Source organism: Vidua macroura, chromosome 7 (genome assembly GCF_024509145.1).
Source record: "Vidua macroura isolate BioBank_ID:100142 chromosome 7, ASM2450914v1, whole genome shotgun sequence".
NCBI lineage: Eukaryota > Metazoa > Chordata > Aves > Passeriformes > Viduidae > Vidua > Vidua macroura.
The window spans coordinates 17,924,636-17,944,108 of NC_071577.1; the positions used below are offsets into that span (position 1 = coordinate 17,924,636).

The window sequence follows — 19,473 nt, forward strand, 5'->3', positions numbered from 1 at the left end:
AGAAAAACCCAGCCCACCAGAAAAGCTAGGAGTAACAAACGTCACAAAGGACAGTGTGTCTCTTTCATGGCTAAAACCAGAACATGATGGTGGAAGCAGAATTGTTAGCTACCTCCTTGAAGCTCTTGAGAAAGGACAGCAAAAATGGGTTAAGTGTGCAGTTGTAAAGACAACTCATCATGTTGTCCATGGTCTTAAGGAAAACGTTGATTATTTCTTCAGAGTGTCTGCAGAAAACCAAGCTGGTTTAAGTGATCCTAAGGAACTACTGCTCCCTGTTACAGTTAAAGAACAATTAGGTATGCTTCCTGACATGAGACAAAAGTTACATTCAATTGCATTCATATTTTAAAAGATGGAACATTCTTTTAATGGTTTGGAAATGTTTTGTTTTGCAGAATCTCCTGAGATTGACATGAAGGGCTTCCCTCATAACACTGTATATGTTCGAGCAGGATCAAATCTAAAAGTTGAAATTCCAGTTTCTGGAAAACCAGTGCCAAAGGTGACGCTGTCTAGAGATGGTGTTGCACTGAAACCTACCATGAGATTTCACACAGAAACCACTGCAGAAAGTCTCATCATTAACCTTAAAGAAAGTGTGGCTGCTGATGCTGGCAGATATGACATTACTGCTGCGAACTCAAGTGGCACCACAAAGTCATTTGTTAATATTGTTGTGCTGGATAGACCTGGTCCTCCTGTTGGTCCTGTTGTCCTTAGTGATGTTACTGAAGAGAGTGTAACACTCAGATGGCAACCACCAGCTTATGATGGTGGAAGTCAGGTTACCAACTATATTGTACTGAAAAGAGAAACAAGTACTGCTGCTTGGTCTGAAGTGTCTGCCACTGTTGCTAGAACTGTTATCAAAGTTATGAGGCTCACAACAGGAGAAGAATACCAATTCCGCATCAAAGCTGAGAACCGCTTCGGCATCAGCGATCACATAGACTCGCAATGTGTGGTTGTCAAGCTTCCTTACAGTGAGTAAAGTGTTTCTCATGGTATACATTGATGATTTAGTGCTCTGATGTTGAAAATATCATTTTGTTAACAATCAATTCTTTTGATACCATCAGCTACCCCGGGCCCTCCTTCTACACCATGGGTCACTAATGTTACCCGAGAGAGTATTACTGTTGGATGGCATGAACCAGTCACTAATGGTGGCAATGCTATCATTGGATATCACCTGGAAATGAAAGACAGAAATAGCATATTATGGCAGAAGGCTAACAAGACCCTTATTCGTACCACTCATTTCAAAGTCACCACAATCAGCGCTGGCCTTATCTATGAATTTAGAGTTTATGCAGAAAATGCAGCTGGCATTGGAAAAGCAAGTCGTCCTTCTGATCCAGTCCTTGCAATTGATGCTTGTGGTATGTACTCTCCATAAAATAATGAAGCCCAACCATTTTATTTCCCCTGTGATAATCTGTTCTGTACAATAAGACAATATTCAAAATAGCTGTTAATTATTGCAATATTTTGTTTCCTTCTGCAGAACCACCAAGAAATGTTCGTGCCTCAGATATTTCCAAGACCTCTATCACTCTCTCCTGGCAGAAGCCAGCATTTGATGGTGGTAGCAAAATCACTGGATACATCGTAGAAAAACGTGATCTTCCAGATGGCAGATGGACAAAAGCTAGCTTCACCAATGTTATTGAGACTCAGTTCACAGTATCTGGCCTGACACAGAATTCCAAGTATGAATTCCGGGTCTTTGCAAAGAATGCTGTTGGTTCCATTAGTAATCCCTCAGATGTTGTGGGTCCTATCACATGTATTGATACATACGGTAAGTGTTTTGCAAGGATATAATGATATAATTTTGGTGTACTAGGACAATGGCTGTGCTGTTTTGTAGATTCATGGTCTTTTAAATATGGAAGGTTAGTTTACAGTGATTCAAGAAGCATGACTGACTGTGAGATTTTGGGCAAGATTGTAAGGAGCATCTTTGTCTGTATCTCCATTTTTAAAGTCTTCTTGTATCTTTATTCTCTGAACAAAAGAAGTCTGCACATGGTTTAAGTGTTTATACATGTAATTGTCTCTCCTTCATAGGATTAGTTCTAACTTATTCTAGGTTTATTATTTAAGTTATATATGCTCTCTTACTTTGATCTGTATTTATCAAATACCTTTAACTATTAGATTAAATAAGGTAGTATTATTTTGAGATTTTATTAAATACAGGGCTACAATAAACACGTTTTTAACTTATTCTTATTTTTTCTTAAGGTGCACCTGAAATCGATGTGCCACCAGAATATACAGAAGTGGTGAAATACAAAGCAGGAACTTCAGTTAAGCTAAAACTAGGCATCTCAGGCAAGCCTATACCCACAATTGAATGGTTCAAAAATGGCAATGAGGTACTAACCAGTGCACTAGTGTCTTTTGAAAGCACAACAGAATTTGCTTCTATACTCATCAAGGATGCAAATCGACTCGACAGTGGCACCTATGAATTAAAATTGAAGAATGCCATGGGTTCAGCATCAGCCCATGTTAGAGTACAGATACTTGGTAAGTCTTGAGATGCAACTGTGTTTGCTATTAAACAATAATTCAGTAGTGAATACTTAACATCTTCCTTCTTCTGCCTTCCACAGACAAGCCAGGACCTCCAAGTGGACCTATACAGTTTAAGACAGTCACTGCTGAAAAGATTACAATAATGTGGGACCCACCAGCAGATGATGGTGGTGCACCTATAACACACTATGTTGTTGAAAAGCGGGAAACAAGTCGGGTTGTATGGTCTTTAATTTCTGAAAAACTGGAGGGATGTATCATAACTACAACAAAACTAATCAAAGGAAATGAATATGTGTTCCGTGTCCGTGGTGTGAACAAGTTTGGAATTGGTGATCCACTGGAATCTGAGCCCGTTATAGCCAAAAATTCATTTGGTAAGAAATAAGTTCTATAAAATAACTTACACAACTGAATTGTCTTATGTGCTATTTGTAAGTAGCACTGTTTTACTGACATACGATTTTTTATTCAGTTACACCTGGACCACCTAGTACACCAGAAGTCACAAAGATAACCAAGAATTCTATGACTGTTGTTTGGAGTAGGCCCACTGTTGATGGAGGCAGTGAAATATCAGGATATTTTCTGGAGAAACGTGACAAGAAGAGTTTGAGTTGGTTCAAGGTCTCTAAAGAAACTATTCGGGACACCAGACAGAAAGTAACAGGTCTGACTGAAAACAGCGAATATCATTTCCGAGTTTGTGCTGTCAATGCAGCTGGACCAGGTCCGTTCTCTGAGGCTTCTGACTTCTACAAAGCTGCAGATCCTGTTGGTAAGATTCAATGTGCATTTCTTCCAATAGGTTAGAAATCAATGGAAAATGAGTAGTTAGGGTGGGATTGTACCAACGTAACTGAGGGCAGATTTTCTTCCTCTTACAATTAATGGGATTCTGATTGGTGTTTTTTTCCCCCATAAACTGTCATTTACAGATAAGCCAGGCACACCAACGAAGCTGAAAGTTGTGGATACAACCAAGACATCTGTTACCCTTGGCTGGATTAAACCTGCTTATGATGGAGGAAGTCCAATTACCCACTATGTGGTGGAGAAGAGGGAAGGTGAAGAGCAAGAATGGACTGTCGTCAGTACCAAGGGAGAAGTGAGAACAACTGAATATGTTGTATCCCACCTTCAGCCAAGTGTTAATTACTATTTCCGTGTATCTGCTATGAATTGTGCTGGACAAGGAGAACCTATTGAAATGACGGAACCCGTTCAAGCTAAAGACATTCTTGGTACTGTATTTCTTTGTGATTTATCATTTTCCTGTGTGGGTTTTGTTTTTTTTTTTTTTTATTTGTTGTTGGTTTTTTGTTTTTTTTTTTTAATAATTTCTTGTTTTACATTCCAAGTATGTATTATTGTTTTTTTATTTATTTCCACAGTGGCACCAGAGATTGATCTGGATGTTGCTCTTCGGACATCTGTTGTCGCTAAAGCAGGTGAAGATGTGGAAATTATGATTCCATTCAAGGGAAGACCTCCTCCAACAGTCACATGGAGAAAGGGTGACAAAAATCTTGGGACTGATGAAAGATATATCATCCAAAACACAGAATCATCTACACTACTTATTATTCCTCAAGTTACACGAAATGATACAGGAAAATATGTTCTTACAATTGAAAATGGAGTTGGAGAAGCAAAATCATCATTTGTGAATGTAAAAGTACTTGACACACCTTCTGCATGCCAGAAGCTGCAGCTCAAGCATGTTTCTCGTGGCACAGTTACGCTGGTATGGGAGGCACCTCTCATCAATGGTGGTTCTGAAATAACAAATTATGTTGTTGAAAAAAGAGATGCTACAAAGAGGGCCTGGTCAACTGTTACAACAAAGTGTTCTCATACCACCTTTAAACTGACTAACCTGTCAGAAAAGACTGCATTCTTTTTCCGTGTTCTTGCTGAAAATGAAATTGGACTAGGTGAACCTTGTGAGACAACTGAACCAGTGAAAGCTGCAGACATACCTGGACCTGTAAAAGACCTAGCCATGAAAGACTCTACAAAGAGTTCTGTTAAACTGCAGTGGAGCAAACCTGACTATGATGGTGGTAGCATTATATCAGACTATGTTATCGAAAAGAAACTTCAGGAAGAGAAAGAATGGACATACGCAGGCACAAGCAAGAGCTGTGAATTTGTAGCTGACAAACTTAAAGAGCTTTCTGTCATGGAATTCAGAGTCTTTGCTAAAAACGAAAAAGGCATGAGTGACTCTGTTACTGTTGGACCCATTACTGTGAAAGAACTTATAATAACACCTGAGGCTGACCTTTCTGATATTCCTGGAGGTCAGATTGCAGTAAGAATTGGACATAACCTGCATGCTGAATTGCCCTATAAAGGTAAACCTAATCCATCAATGAGTTGGCTCAAGGACAACCTTCCTCTTAAAGAAACAGAACATCTTCGTTTCAAGAAAACTGAAAACAAGATAAGTTTAAGTATCAAGAATGTGAAAAAGGAGCACGGTGGCAAATATACTTTAATTCTTGATAATGTCGTCTGCAGAAAGTCATTCACAATCACTGTAATCACTCTTGGTCCTCCATCTAGGCCAAAAGCACCTTTAAGAATAGATGAAATCAAGGCAGATAGTGTAGTTTTGTCATGGGAGGCTCCTGATGATGATGGGGGAGGAGAAATTACTGGCTACAGTATTGAGAAGAGAGAAACATCACAAATGAACTGGAAGCTGGTGTGTTCAAGTGCTGCAAGAACAACCTTCAAAGTACCAAACCTTGTTAAAGATACTGAATATCAGTTTAGAGTTCGTGCAGAAAACAGATACGGAGTGAGCCCACCTCTTGTCTCAGCAGATGTTGTGGCAAAGCACCAGTTTAAACCCCCAGGTGCCCCAGGCAAACCTGTTGTATACAACGTAACTGCTGATGGAATGAGCATTTCTTGGGATGCTCCCGTTTATGACGGTGGTTCAGAGATTATGGGATACCATGTTGAAAAGAAGGAAAGAAACAGTATTTTGTGGCAGAAAGTTAATGTTGCATTAATATCTAACAGAGAATACAGGATTACTGGACTGCTTGAAGGCCTGGATTACCAATTCCAAGTATATGCTGAAAACGCTGCAGGTCTAAGCCGAGCCAGTGAGCCAAGCAAATTTACTTTGGCAGTCTCTCCAGTGGGTAAGTGAATGATTATACATTCATCCAAGAAAATTCTGTTCTTGTAGATTATTGTGAGCAGTAATAAAAATAAATCTTCATTATTTTCCTTTCAGACCCACCTGGTACTCCTGATTACATTGATGTTACCAGGGAAACAATCACCCTGAAATGGAACCCCCCGCTGCGTGATGGAGGCAGTAAGATTGTGGCTTACAGCATTGAGAAACGGCAAGGAAGTGCAGACCGTTGGCTCAGGTGTAACTTTACTGATGTCAGTGAGTGCCAATATACAGTTACAGGGCTCAGTCCAGGTGACCGATATGAATTCAGAGTGCTTGCAAGAAATGCTGTTGGTACAATCAGCCCACCTTCACAGTCTTCAGGCTATATCATGACCAGAGATGAAAACGGTAAGAATTTTTTTTAATATGCTTGGGTATTGAAGCCAGATAAAGTTTCTGGCTGTACTGATGGGAAGTGGGAAGCCAAGGGGCAAAGGACTTGTGACTGAGGTCCTCCCAAGTCTATTCAGAACATTTATGTTCATACTCCAATGTGGGAAGGTCTAAATTAAAGACACAAATCTGGCAGACATACATAATCAATTGCTACATTGCTCTTGGATAAGCAGCAGTGACAAAATTGGAAAGAAGGCATGGACTGTAATATTCCAATGCACTGAATAATTTCAAAATTAAAATGTGCCTCAGGTTGCTTGGCATACTATTAACACCACATATTAACCGTATCTTTCACCTTTATATATGTGCAAATATATATATGATGCACTTATGGATACTTACAGGAAAAATAAGTTTATCATTCATAAAATAACTGCTATTTAGAGAATGCCATTTTGTAAGTGAAATAATTTTATATATCACAGTCTTTTATAATTAGTACATTTAGAAGAGTATCAGAAAAATATTTAGCTATACGGAAATTGATTTATATTTTCCTTTTTTAGTTGCTCCAACAATTGAATTTGGTGCTGAACACTTTGAAGGCCTTACTGTTAAAGCTGGAGAGAGCATTAGACTTAAAGCTCTAATCAAAGGACGTCCAGTACCTAAAGTGACATGGTTTAAGGATGGTAAAGAGATTGATAAAATTATGAATATAGAAATAACTACAGCTATTGGATATAGTACAATCTTCATTAGAGATGCTGTCCGGGAACATCGTGGAGTGTACACAGTAGAAGCCAAAAATGCATCAGGCACTAAACGAGAAGATATTACCATCAGAGTACAAGGTACTGCACCAAGCACTTTCAGCAAGCTTTTTTAAAAATAGTATTTTATTCTGAGTGTCAGCAAATTGTAACTCTGAACCTTTGAAATTGCAGACACACCAGGAAAAGTTGGTGGACCAATACGATTCACAAACATCACTGGAGAAAAAGTCACATTATGGTGGGAGCCTCCAGCTAATGATGGCTGTGCTTCTATTTCTCACTACATAATTGAAAAACGTGAAACCAGCAGGATTGCTTGGGCATTAGTTGAAGATAAATGTGAAGCTTGCAGCTATACAGCACTTAAATTAATTAAGGGCAATGAGTATCAGTTCCGTGTCTCTGCAGTGAACAAATTTGGAGTCGGCAGACCATTGGAGTCTGATCCAGTTATCGCACAAATACCTTACAGTAAGTTTCCACTTCATTCTGCACAAATATCCATGGAGTTACCATCTTGTCCTTCTAATGACATTTTTCTTTTTTGTAGCTCTCCCTGATGCACCAGGAACTCCAGAGCCTACCAATGTAACAGGAGACAGTATCACACTTACATGGGCAAGACCAGAGTCAGATGGTGGAAGCGAGATAAATGAGTACATTCTTGAAAGAAGAGAAAAGAAGAGCATGCGCTGGGTTAAAGTATCCAGTAAGAGGCCCATTACTGAGAACAGATACAGAGTAACTGGCCTTATTGAAGGCAATGAGTATGAGTTCCATGTCATGGCTGAAAATGCTGCGGGGGTTGGACCTCCAAGTGATGTTTCAAAGCTGATTAAATGCAGAGAGCCAGTCAGCCCACCAAGTGCTCCTAATGTTGTAAAAGTGACAGACACATCAAAGACTAGTGTAAGCTTAGAGTGGACAAAGCCAGTTTTTGATGGAGGCATGGAAATAATTGGATACATCATTGAGATGTGCAAAGCTGATCTTGAAGCATGGCAGAAAGTCAATGCAGAGACTGTTATTGCTACTAAATATACCGTTGTTGATTTGGAGGCAGGAGAACACTATAAATTCAGAGTTAGTGCTGTCAATGGTGCTGGCAGAGGAGAAAGTTGCGAAGTTCCGGCTTCAGTCCAAACCGTGGACAGGCTTTCTGCACCTGAAATTGATATTGATGCAAACTTCAAGCAGACTCATATTGTAAGAGCAGGTGCAAGCATTCGTCTATTTATTGCCTTCTCTGGAAGGCCAGTTCCTACTGCGGTGTGGTCCAAAGCAGATGCTAATCTTAGTTTGCGTGCTGACATTCAAACAACTGATTCATTCAGCACATTGACTGTAGAGGAATGCAATAGAAATGATGCTGGCAAGTATGTCTTTACTGTGGAAAACAACAGTGGAAGCAAGTCTATTACATTTACTGTCAAGGTTTTGGACACACCTGGTCCACCAGGTCCTATTACATTTAAAGATGTGACTCGAACATCTATTACTTTAATGTGGGATGCTCCTGTTCTGGATGGAGGTTCTCGTATCCACCACTACGTTGTGGAAAAACGTGAAGCAAGTCGTCGTAGCTGGCAAGTAGTGAGTTCAAAATGCACTCGACAAATCTTTAAGGTCACAGATCTCGCAGAAGGTATGCCATATTACTACCGAGTATCAGCAGAAAATGAGTATGGTGTAGGCGAACCTTGTGAATTAACAGAACCAGTTGTGGCCACAGAAGAACCTGCTCCACCTAAGAGACTAGATATTGTTGATACAACCAAATCTTCCGTAGTTTTAGCTTGGCTTAAACCAGATCATGATGGTGGTAGCCGTATTACTGGATACCTTCTTGAAATGAAACAAAAAGGATCTGATTCCTGGACTGGAGCTGGACAAACCAAGCAACTTACTTTCACCGTTGAAGGCCTTGTGGAGAACACAGAATATGAGTTCCGGGTCAAGGCAAAGAATGATGCTGGCTACAGTGAGCCAAGAGAAGCTTTCTCTTCTGTTATCGTTAAGGAGCCACAGATTGAGCCAACAGCAGATCTCAGTGACATAAGCAGACAGCTTATTACATGCAAGGCTGGAAGCACCTTTACTATTGATATACCAATCAGTGGGCGCCCAGCTCCAAAAGTGACATGGAAACTTGAAGAGATGAGGCTGAAGGAAACTGAAAGAGTGACCATCAAGACAACAAAAGACCGAACCACACTGACTGTAAAAGACAGTATGAGAGGTGACTCTGGTAAATACTACCTTACACTTGAGAACACTGCTGGTGTGAAAACATTTACTGTCACAGTGGTAGTCATAGGAAGGCCAGGTCCTGTCACTGGCCCAATTGAAATATCGTCTGTATCTGCTGAGTCCTGTGTGTTGACCTGGAAAGAACCTGAAGATGATGGTGGCAGTGACATTACAAACTACATTGTAGAGAAACGTGAATCTGGCACAACAGCATGGCAGCTGGTGAATTCCAGTGTGAAACGCACACAGATCAAAGTCAGTCATCTCACAAAATACCAAGAGTACAGTTTCCGAGTAAGCTCAGAAAATAGATTTGGTGTCAGCAAGCCAGTTGAATCAAAAACAGTAGTTGCTGAGCATCCATTTGGTGAGTGAAACACGAGTTCTCAAGATCTGTTATTTTCTTCTGACTGAGGTATTTATAATTACTAACATTTTCCTCCCCATCTTTTTCCTGTTTAGTCCCACCAAGCCCACCCTCAAGGCCAGAAGTCTATTCTGTGTCTGCAAGTGCCATGGCCATTCGCTGGGAGGAACCCTATCATGATGGTGGTAGCAAAGTCATTGGATACTGGGTGGAAAAGAAGGAGCGCAACACCATCCTTTGGGTGAAGGAGAACAAAGTACCATGCTGTGACTGCAATTATAAAGTCACAGGGTTGGTGGAAGGCCTAGAATATCAATTCAGAACCTATGCTCTAAATGCTGCAGGTGTTAGCAAAGCTAGTGAAGCTTCCAGACCTGTAGTGGCTCAAAATCCAGTTGGTAAGTATTACTTTTAGAGTTATGTTGTTATTTAAACTAAAATAGGATTGCATTTCTCATTTTTTCTGCTTTATTCCTCCAGATCCACCAGGAAGACCAGAAGTAACAGATGTCACCAGATCTACAGTGTCACTGAGCTGGTCACCTCCACTTTATGATGGTGGAAGCAAAATAATAGGATATATTATTGAGCGCAAACCATATAACGAATCTGGTGATGGACGTTGGCTGAAATGCAATTATACCATTGTCTCAGAAAACTTTTTTACTGTGACAGCTCTTAGTGAAGATGAAGCCTATGAATTCCGTGTACTAGCAAAGAATGCTGCTGGTGTGATTAGCAAAGGATCTGAGTCAACCGGTGCTGTCATTTGCAAAGATGAATACAGTAAGGAATATTTACTTGGAACAATTAAAAACATAATGTTCTAGTTTTAGTACTGTCATGTAATTTTTTTTCAAATCTCTTTTTCCAGCACCACCAAAGGCTGAACTTGATGCCAGACTCCAGGGAGAAGTTTTGAGCATTAGGGCTGGATCAGATCTTGTTCTTGATGCAGCCGTTGGTGGAAAACCAGAACCAAAAGTCTTCTGGTCCAAAGGTGACAGGGAGCTGGAGCTATGTGAAAAGATATCTCTGCAATATACCAGCAAACGAGCTATTGCAATTATCAAGTTCTGTGACAGAAGTGATAGTGGAAAATATACCCTAACAGTTAAAAATGCCAGTGGGATGAAACAAATTTCTGTTCTTGTCAAAGTGCTTGGTATGTATCCCGTGATTAGTATTAATACTTAGAATACTGAAAAAAATCAGCATTCTTTTAAATGCTGATTAAGATAAGAATAAGATGCTTTCCCTTAGCCACTAATAACAGTATTTATTTTTGATTCCTACAGATTCACCAGGTCCATGTGCAGGCAAAATCACAGTTAGCAGAGTAACAGAAGAGAAATGTACTCTGGCATGGAACATTCCTGAGGAAGATGGAGGTGCAGAAATCACTCACTACATCATAGAAAGGCGTGAAACCAGCAGACTTCACTGGGTGATTGTTGAGGCTGAATGCCAGACTTTATCAACTGTAGTAACAAAACTTATTAAAAATAATGAATACATTTTCCGTGTGAGAGCTGTCAACAAATATGGACCAGGTGTTCCACTTGAATCAGAAACTGTGATTGCCAGGAATGCTTTCAGTGAGTTACTGCCTTCCATTCTGCATCAGAATTTGTGGAATAATTCTCATGGATAAACAATGCGTTGAACAATTTCTTTTTTCTCACTTTTTAATAAAATAGCTATTCCAACACAACCTGGTGCTCCTGAAGAAGTGAGTGTCGGCAAGGAGCATATCATTATTCAGTGGTCGAAACCAGAATCAGATGGTGGCAGTGAGATTAAGGACTATCTTGTGGACAAACGTGAAAGGAAAAGTCTGCGCTGGACACGAGTGAATAGAGATTATACCATTTATGACACCAGACTGAAAGTCACTGGTCTCATGGAAGGGAGCCAGTACCAATTCCGTGTCACTGCAGTGAATGCTGCTGGAAACAGTGAACCTAGTGAAGCTTCACAATACATGTTATGTAAAGAACCATCATGTAAGTTTCTATATTTAAAAAATGTTTTAATATTTATTTATAATAATGGAGCATAAATTCACATTGACACTTTAACTAAGAAACCCATAACCACACATAAACTCACTGAAGTAGATAGTATTGGAATAACTTAAAAACAGCTATTGTTCATATTAAATGCATTTCCTGGAATTAGCTGTCTGGAAATTGGTTTTAACTGTAAAATGTTTTCTGCACCAATATAAAATGCACTTTCTTCTTTTTCAAAGACACTCCTGCTTCACCTTCAGTTCCAAGAGTTGTGGATACTACAATGCACAGCATAAGTTTAGCATGGTCAAAGCCTACATATGATGGCGGTGCTGACCTCTTAGGCTATGTTCTTGAAATGAAAGAAGAAGGTAGTGAACAGTGGTATCGAGCACATACAACCGCCACTCTGAGGAATGCTGAGTTCACCGTGACGGGTCTTAAAACAAACCAGAAATACCAATTCCGAGTTGCTGCAACAAACGTGAATGGTATGAGTGAATTTAGTGAATCATCAGCAGAAATTGAACCTGTGGAAAGAATAGGTAATTTGAAATCCTAATATATATTTTAAGGAAATTATATTTTCCTTTAGGACTTTTATAAGATTAACTAATTCCATATTTCTTATACCCTTCATTAGAAACACCTGAACTTGAGCTTGCTGATGATCTGAAGAAGACAGTTACAGTCAGAGCTGGTGGTTCCCTGCGCCTAATGGTCTCTGTATCTGGCAGACCTGCTCCTGTAATCACATGGAGCAAACAGGGTGTTGACCTTGTAAGTCGAGGTATTATTGATACTACAGACAGCTACACTCTGCTTATTGTGGATAAAGTTAATCGGTATGATGCTGGGAAATACATCATTGAGGCTGAAAATCAATCAGGAAAAAAATCTGCAACTATTTCTGTGAAAGTGTATGGTAAGTACTGCTACAATTGTATATAAGCATTACAACACTCTGCATGTTCATTTCTCACAAATAAGTGTCATTTATTTCCAAAGGAAGCTTGCATTTTAAATAACATGAGAATGAGAATTCAGATAAACAATCTAATTCAAAGGAAAATACATAGTTTCTGGAGCTGTGCTAGTTTATAATTCAAACCCCAGCATTTCTGTTTTATGCAGAAGTAGTCATTGACTGTAAAATGAAAGGATGCAAAAAGGAAAAAAAAATTATTTTTGTTTGTTTGTTTTAGACACTCCTGGTCCACCACCTGCAGTGAGAGTTAAGGAAGTATCAAAAGATTCTGTGACACTTACTTGGGACATTCCAGTCATTGATGGTGGAGCCCCAGTCAGCAATTACATAATTGAGAAACGTGAAGCGTCCATGAGAGCTTACAAGACTGTCACTACCAAATGCAGCAAGACATTTTACAGAGTTACTGGACTTCTGGAAGGAGCTTTGTATTATTTCAGAGTACTCCCAGAAAATATTTACGGCATTGGTGAAGGCTGTGAAACATCTGATGCAGTACTGGTATCTGATGTCCCCATGGTACCACAAAAACTTGAAGTGATTGACACCACTAAATCAACTGTTACTCTTGCTTGGGAGAAACCATTGCATGATGGTGGCAGCAGATTGACTGGCTATGTCATTGAGGCCAGCAAAGCTGGAACAGAAAGATGGTTGAAGGTAGTGACGTTGAAGCCTACCATCTACGAGCATACCATTATCTCTCTCAATGAAGGTGAACAGTACTTGTTCAGGGTCAGAGCACAGAATCAGAAGGGCGTGTCAGAACCACGCGAGACTGTCACAGCTGTGACAGTTCAAGACCGAAAAGGTAGGTGTCTACTGTTGAAAACAATAGGGTCAAGCTTACAGCAAATGAATGTGATAGTTACAAAACAGATATTTAAAATATCAATTATTTGCTTTCCTTAGTTCTACCAACAATTGACTTCACTGGAATACCTCAGAAGACAATCCACGTACCTGCTGGCAAGCCTATTGAATTAGCCATTCCAATTGAAGGACGACCACCTCCAACTGTATCTTGGTTCTTTGCTGGTTCTAAACTAAAAGAATCAGAACGCATCAAAATGGAAACTGCTGCCAAAATGGCCAAATTAACCGTGCGTGAGACCACCATACATGACACAGGGGAGTATACACTTGAACTGAAGAACACAACTGGAACAGTTACTGATACAGTAAAGGTTATAATCCTTGGTAAGAGTTCATCAAAATAATTGTCCATGACCTTCCTCTATTTAAACTTTTACATGAGAAATATGATCCTTTTTTTGCACCTGTTTTGTAAGCTTCTTTTCTGATTTTTTTTTTCCCCCTAGACAAGCCCGGACCACCTGTTGGACCTATCAGAATTGATGAAATTGATGCAAATTATGTAACCATTTCCTGGGAGCCTCCTGAGCTAGATGGTGGAGCTGCCCTTAGTGGATATGTGGTAGAACAGCGTGATGCTCACCGTCCTGGATGGCTGCCAGTTTCAGAGTCAGTAACCAGGACAACATTTAAGTTCACCAGACTTGTTGAAGGTGCAGAATATGTGTTCCGTGTAGCTGCTACAAACCGCTTTGGGATTGGATCTTACCTGCAGTCTGAAATTATAGAATGCAAGAGCAGAATCCGTAAGTCTGAATTTTTCTTCATTCTCTGTCTTTAAAATTAAAAATATATGTTTAAATGGGCCTATATGTCCACACATATACTAGAATTTTCTAGATGTTGCTACTTCCTTTTGCCGGATAAAATTGTACATTATGATCCACAGTAATTGTGTTATTTTCCAGAGGAAAAATGACATCCATAAATCAGTATAGGTATTACAGATGTGCTGCAAAGAACGTGGATGGTAAACTTGAGTTTTCTGCTCAGGTCTACCATCAATCTTTAAAAATTGCTTTACTCCATTACAAAACAAGAAGTTTTTCACTGACCTGATTTGTAAATTACCTAGGAAATTGCTAATAAAAGAGTTTCATGTTACATTGTTATTCATAGTATGTCACATCCTACTAGTGTGTAAAGTCATCTGACACTTTCTTCACTGATTCCATGTCATGTTTTTACAGGTATTCCTGGTCCTCCTGGCACTCCAGAAGTGTTTGATATCTCTCGAGATGGCATGACATTGACTTGGTATCCTCCAGAAGATGATGGTGACTCACAGATTACTGGTTATATTGTGGAACGCAAAGAAGTTAGAGCAGATAGATGGATCCGTGTAAATAAAGTTCCAGTCACCATGACTCGTTACCGTTCCACTGGGTTGGTTGAAGGATTAGAATATGAACACCGGGTTACAGCAATCAATGCCAGAGGCACTGGGAAACCCAGCCGTCCTTCCAAGTCTGCTGTTGCCAGAGATCCAATTGGTAACGAATTTCCTACAAAGATTAAGCTCATGATGGTAGAAGGGAATGACATTATGGTAGAATTAATTCTAATTTGGAAGTTTTTCTGGGTATATTAATAAAAGAGATTCTGACTGGAGAAAACAAAGAAAATATTAGTGAAAATCTTTAATTCAAAGTTTTCCTTTTTCAATTCACTATAGACTTATTACAGATTGTAAGTTGCAAGTTAGCATTTATTTCATCTTTTGAATATTCATAGAAACAAATCCCACCTGCCTATCTGATCTTCTCTTCCAGCTCCTCCAGGCAAACCTCAGAATCCAAGAGTCACTGATACGACAAGAACATCTGTCTCCCTGGCTTGGAGTCCACCAGAAGATGAAGGTGGTTCTAAAGTTACTGGCTATTTAATTGAGATGCAGAAGGTTGATCAATTTGAATGGACCAAATGCAATACTACACCAACCAAGATTCGGGAATACACCTTGACACATCTTCCTCAGGGTGCAGAGTACAGATTCAGAGTGCTAGCCTGTAATGCAGGTGGGCCAGGAGAACCTGCTGAAGTGCCAGGAACAGTCAAAATTACAGAAATGCTTGGTAAGCATTTCAAGCCTTAGCTCTTGTTGAAAGCTGTCCTAAAATTTTTTTTTTGCCTAAAGCAAGTATGATATCATCTGTAGAATAACACAGCATGACATGTTATTTTTGTTTACAGAATATCCTGACTACGAACTTGATGAAAAATACCAAGAAGGTCTCATGGTGAGACAAGGAGGAGTAATCAGGCTTACAATACCCATTAAGGGTAAGCCCATCCCAGTGTGCAAATGGACAAAAGAAGGACAGGACATCAGCAAGAGGGCCATGATTGCAACTTCTGAGACTCACACAGAACTTGTGATCAAAGATGCAGAAAGAGAAGATTCAGGCACCTATGATTTGGTACTTGAAAACAAGTGTGGCAAGAAAGCCGTGTACATTAAAGTCAGAGTGATTGGCATTCCAAATCCACCAGAAGGACCACTTGAGTATGATGATATACAAGCTCGTTCTGTCAGAGTAAGCTGGAGACCTCCTACAGATGATGGTGGCGCAGATATCCTGGGTTATATTGTTGAGAGAAGAGAAGTACCGAAGACTGCCTGGTACACTGTTGACTCTAGAGTGAAAGGGACATCACTAGTGGTGAAAGGACTCAAAGAAAATGTGGAATATCACTTCCGTGTTTCTGCTGAAAACCATTTTGGTATTAGCAAATCTCTCAAATCTGAAGAACCAGCAGTACCAAAGACACCTCTAAGTAAGCTTTCTTTTAGACTCAAAAAAAAAAAAGAAATTAATTACTATATTATACAACATTATATGCAGAAATATTAATGCTATGTCACTGTCATTTTTTCATCATTATTATTATTATTATCATTATTAACAGATCCACCAGAGCCTCCAAACAACCCACCTGAAGTACTTGATGTTACAAAGAGTTCTGTCAACTTGTCCTGGTCCAGACCTAAAGATGATGGTGGTTCTCGTGTAACTGGCTACTATATTGAACGTAAAGAGACATCTACAGAAAAATGGGTCCGGCATAATAAGACACAGATTACCACTACAATGTACACAGTCACAGGACTTGTTCCAGATGCTGAATATCAGTTCCGTGTCATTGCTCAAAATGACATTGGTGAAAGTGAAGCAAGTCCTGCTTCTGAACCAGTTGTATGCAAGGATCCATTCGGTAAGATAATGTCCACATTAACAGATCTTTTGAAGAGCAGCTTAATGACATTTAGAGAAAAACTGATTTTCTGTTTTAATTTATTTTAATTTTCAGACAAACCAAGCCAACCTGGAGAAATTGAGATCACTTCTATCTTTAAGGACAGCATTACATTAGAATGGGAACGACCTGAAAGTGATGGTGGCAAAGAGATCCTTGGCTATTGGGTTGAATATCGCCAGTCTGGAGAAAGCACCTGGAAAAAATGCAATAAGGAATGCATCAAGGACAGGCAGTTTACAGTAGGAGGTTTATTAGAGGCCACAGAATATGAGTTCCGTGTTTTTGCAGAAAATCAGACTGGCCTCAGCAGACCTCGAAGGACTGCTATGGCAGTGAAAACTAAATTAACATGTAAGCAAAAATTAATTGTCACATTTGCTGTGATATTGTTGTAATTTGCTGTGTCATAAACCATGGTGCTGCATTCAACATGCTGCCTATTTGTTTTACATGATATTTGCTAACATGACTATCCCAAAGGACAGTCTCTCAAGAGGATCAAGTATAAATGAAAATTAATTTCCAGTAATACAGTAATAGAGGAAAATTTCATAGTAATCATCATTATTTTCTTCTTATTTTCTTTGTCACAGCTGGAGAAGCACCTGCCATAAAAAAAGAAATGCAGGATGTTACAACTAAACTGGGTGAGGCAGCTCAGCTGACTTGCCAGATTGTTGGGAGACCTTTGCCTGATATTAAATGGTACCGCTTTGGCAAAGAGCTGGTACAAAGCAGAAAATACAAAATGTCATCTGATGGACGCAATCATACACTGACAGTAATGACAGATGAACAGGAGGATGAAGGTCTCTACACTTGTATGGCTACCAATGATGTTGGAGAAATTGAAACTAGTGGCAAGTTATTATTGCAGGCTCCTCCTCAGTTCCACCCCGGCTTCCCATTGAAAGAGAAATACTACGCAGGTGCAGGCGGCACCCTCCGCCTTCATGTTGTGTATATTGGCCGGCCAGTACCAGCAATAACTTGGTTCCACGGCAACAAACCTTTGAGAGGATCAGAAACAGTTACTATTGAGAACACAGAACAGTATACTCATCTTGCTATTAAGAATGTCCAGCACAAGACTCATGCTGGGAAGTACAAAGTACAACTCAGTAACACATTTGGAACAGTTGACACTGTACTTAATGTGGAAATACAAGGTAATTAATTTTCTTTTCAGTATTTTGTGGAATATCTTCTCAAATATTGACTGGAAAAAGAAATAAAAATTTTGTGCTTTTTCTTGTACAGATAAACCAGATAAACCAGTAGGACCAATTGTTATAGAGTCTATACTGAAGAATTCTGTGGTGATAAGCTGGAAACCACCAGAGGATGATGGAGGTGTAATGATAACCAATTACATCATAGAGAAACGTGAAGCCAAGGAAGGGGCAGAATGGCAACTTGTATCTTCAAGTATTTCAGGCACAACCTGTAGAATTGTTAACCTAACTGAAAATGCAGGCTATTATTTCCGTGTTTCTGCTCAGAATATGTACGGCATTAGTGAAGCACTGGAGGTCTCATCAGTAGTTTTTATAAAGCCTCCATTTGGTAAGTAGAGCCCAAAATATCAATGTCTGTATGCCCCCATGTTTTCATTTAAACCCAGCCAGCAGCCCAGCCCCACACAGCTGTTTGATCACTGCCCCACCTGTGGTATCAGGGAGAGAATCAGAAGGGTGAAAGCTGAAAAACTCTTGGGTTGAGATGAAAACAGCTTAATAGGAAAGGCAAAAGCTGCGTGCACCAGCAATGCAAAACAAGGAATTAATTTCCTGCTTCACATGGGCAGACAGGCGTTCAGCCATCTCCAGGAGAGCAGGGCCCCCATCACATGCAACAGTGGCTTGGGAAGACAAATGCCATCACTTCAAATATCCCACCCTTCCCCCATTTTATATACTGAGCATGGTGTCATATGGTCTGGAATATCCCTTTGGTCAGTTGGGCTCACCTGTCCTGGCTGTCTCTCCTCCTACCTTTTGATGCACCCCCAACTTCCTCACCAGCACGGCAGTACGAAAAGCAGAAAAGGCCTTGGCTCTGTGTAAGCTCTGCTCAGCAATAACAAAAACATCTCCATATTATCAACCTTGTGTTCAGCACAAATCCAAAACACAGCCCCATATTAGCCATTGTGAAGGAAGTTAACTCTACCCCAGCCAAAACCAGCCTACCCTGTAATTAATTAGTAAGGCAAGCTCACTTCAGTTTTTGAACTTTGTTATTCTTTACAGAAAAACCAGGACAACCCGGCCAGCCAGTAGCAAGTGCTGTCACAAAGGATTCTTGCGTTGTCTCATGGAAACCACCTGCAAGTGATGGCGGTGCAAAGATTAGAACTTACTATCTTGAGAAGCGTGAGAAAAAACAAAACAAGTGGATTTCTGTAACAACAGATGAAATCCGTGAAACAGTCTACTCTGTGAAAGATCTTATTGAAGGTCTTGAATATGAGTTCCGTGTAAAATGTGAAAATCTTGGTGGTGAAAGTGAGTGGAGTGAGGTATCCCAACCAGTCATTCCAAAATCTGATGTACCAATTAAAGCTCCACATTTCAAGGAAGAATTAAGGAATCTGAATGTGAAATTTCAAGCTAATGCCACATTTGTCTGCAAAGTCACTGGTCATCCTAAGCCAATTGTCAAGTGGTACAGACAGGGCAAAGAAATCATGCCAGATGGGGAAAAGATCAAGATACAGGAATTCAAGGGTGGATATTACCAGCTGGTCATCACAAATGTAACAGATGATGATGCCACAGTATATCAAGTTAGAGCTACCAACCAAGGAGGATCTGTGTCTGGCACTGCCTCTCTGGATGTTGAAG

General features: G+C 39.9%; 1 protein-coding gene across 1 annotated transcript in view; it reads left to right on the plus strand.

Moving 5' to 3' along the window:
* TTN (titin) overlaps nucleotides 1-19,473 on the plus strand; it is a 236,560-nt gene that overhangs the window by 208,161 nt on the left and 8,926 nt on the right. The window contains exons 271-301 of the mRNA XM_053983149.1: nucleotides 3-299; nucleotides 399-986; nucleotides 1,083-1,385; nucleotides 1,511-1,807; nucleotides 2,254-2,541; nucleotides 2,628-2,927; nucleotides 3,026-3,328; nucleotides 3,489-3,794; nucleotides 3,945-5,711; nucleotides 5,807-6,103; nucleotides 6,661-6,948; nucleotides 7,042-7,341; nucleotides 7,421-9,487; nucleotides 9,583-9,885; nucleotides 9,968-10,273; nucleotides 10,362-10,652; nucleotides 10,786-11,085; nucleotides 11,188-11,493; nucleotides 11,742-12,047; nucleotides 12,146-12,427; nucleotides 12,708-13,301; nucleotides 13,403-13,690; nucleotides 13,813-14,112; nucleotides 14,557-14,859; nucleotides 15,139-15,441; nucleotides 15,560-16,144; nucleotides 16,277-16,582; nucleotides 16,679-16,978; nucleotides 17,221-17,796; nucleotides 17,888-18,193; nucleotides 18,880-19,473. Of these exons, the coding sequence (XP_053839124.1) occupies nucleotides 3-299; nucleotides 399-986; nucleotides 1,083-1,385; nucleotides 1,511-1,807; nucleotides 2,254-2,541; nucleotides 2,628-2,927; nucleotides 3,026-3,328; nucleotides 3,489-3,794; nucleotides 3,945-5,711; nucleotides 5,807-6,103; nucleotides 6,661-6,948; nucleotides 7,042-7,341; nucleotides 7,421-9,487; nucleotides 9,583-9,885; nucleotides 9,968-10,273; nucleotides 10,362-10,652; nucleotides 10,786-11,085; nucleotides 11,188-11,493; nucleotides 11,742-12,047; nucleotides 12,146-12,427; nucleotides 12,708-13,301; nucleotides 13,403-13,690; nucleotides 13,813-14,112; nucleotides 14,557-14,859; nucleotides 15,139-15,441; nucleotides 15,560-16,144; nucleotides 16,277-16,582; nucleotides 16,679-16,978; nucleotides 17,221-17,796; nucleotides 17,888-18,193; nucleotides 18,880-19,473 (13,950 nt within the window). The remainder of the gene's footprint in view (nucleotides 1-2; nucleotides 300-398; nucleotides 987-1,082; nucleotides 1,386-1,510; nucleotides 1,808-2,253; nucleotides 2,542-2,627; nucleotides 2,928-3,025; nucleotides 3,329-3,488; nucleotides 3,795-3,944; nucleotides 5,712-5,806; nucleotides 6,104-6,660; nucleotides 6,949-7,041; nucleotides 7,342-7,420; nucleotides 9,488-9,582; nucleotides 9,886-9,967; nucleotides 10,274-10,361; nucleotides 10,653-10,785; nucleotides 11,086-11,187; nucleotides 11,494-11,741; nucleotides 12,048-12,145; nucleotides 12,428-12,707; nucleotides 13,302-13,402; nucleotides 13,691-13,812; nucleotides 14,113-14,556; nucleotides 14,860-15,138; nucleotides 15,442-15,559; nucleotides 16,145-16,276; nucleotides 16,583-16,678; nucleotides 16,979-17,220; nucleotides 17,797-17,887; nucleotides 18,194-18,879) is intronic.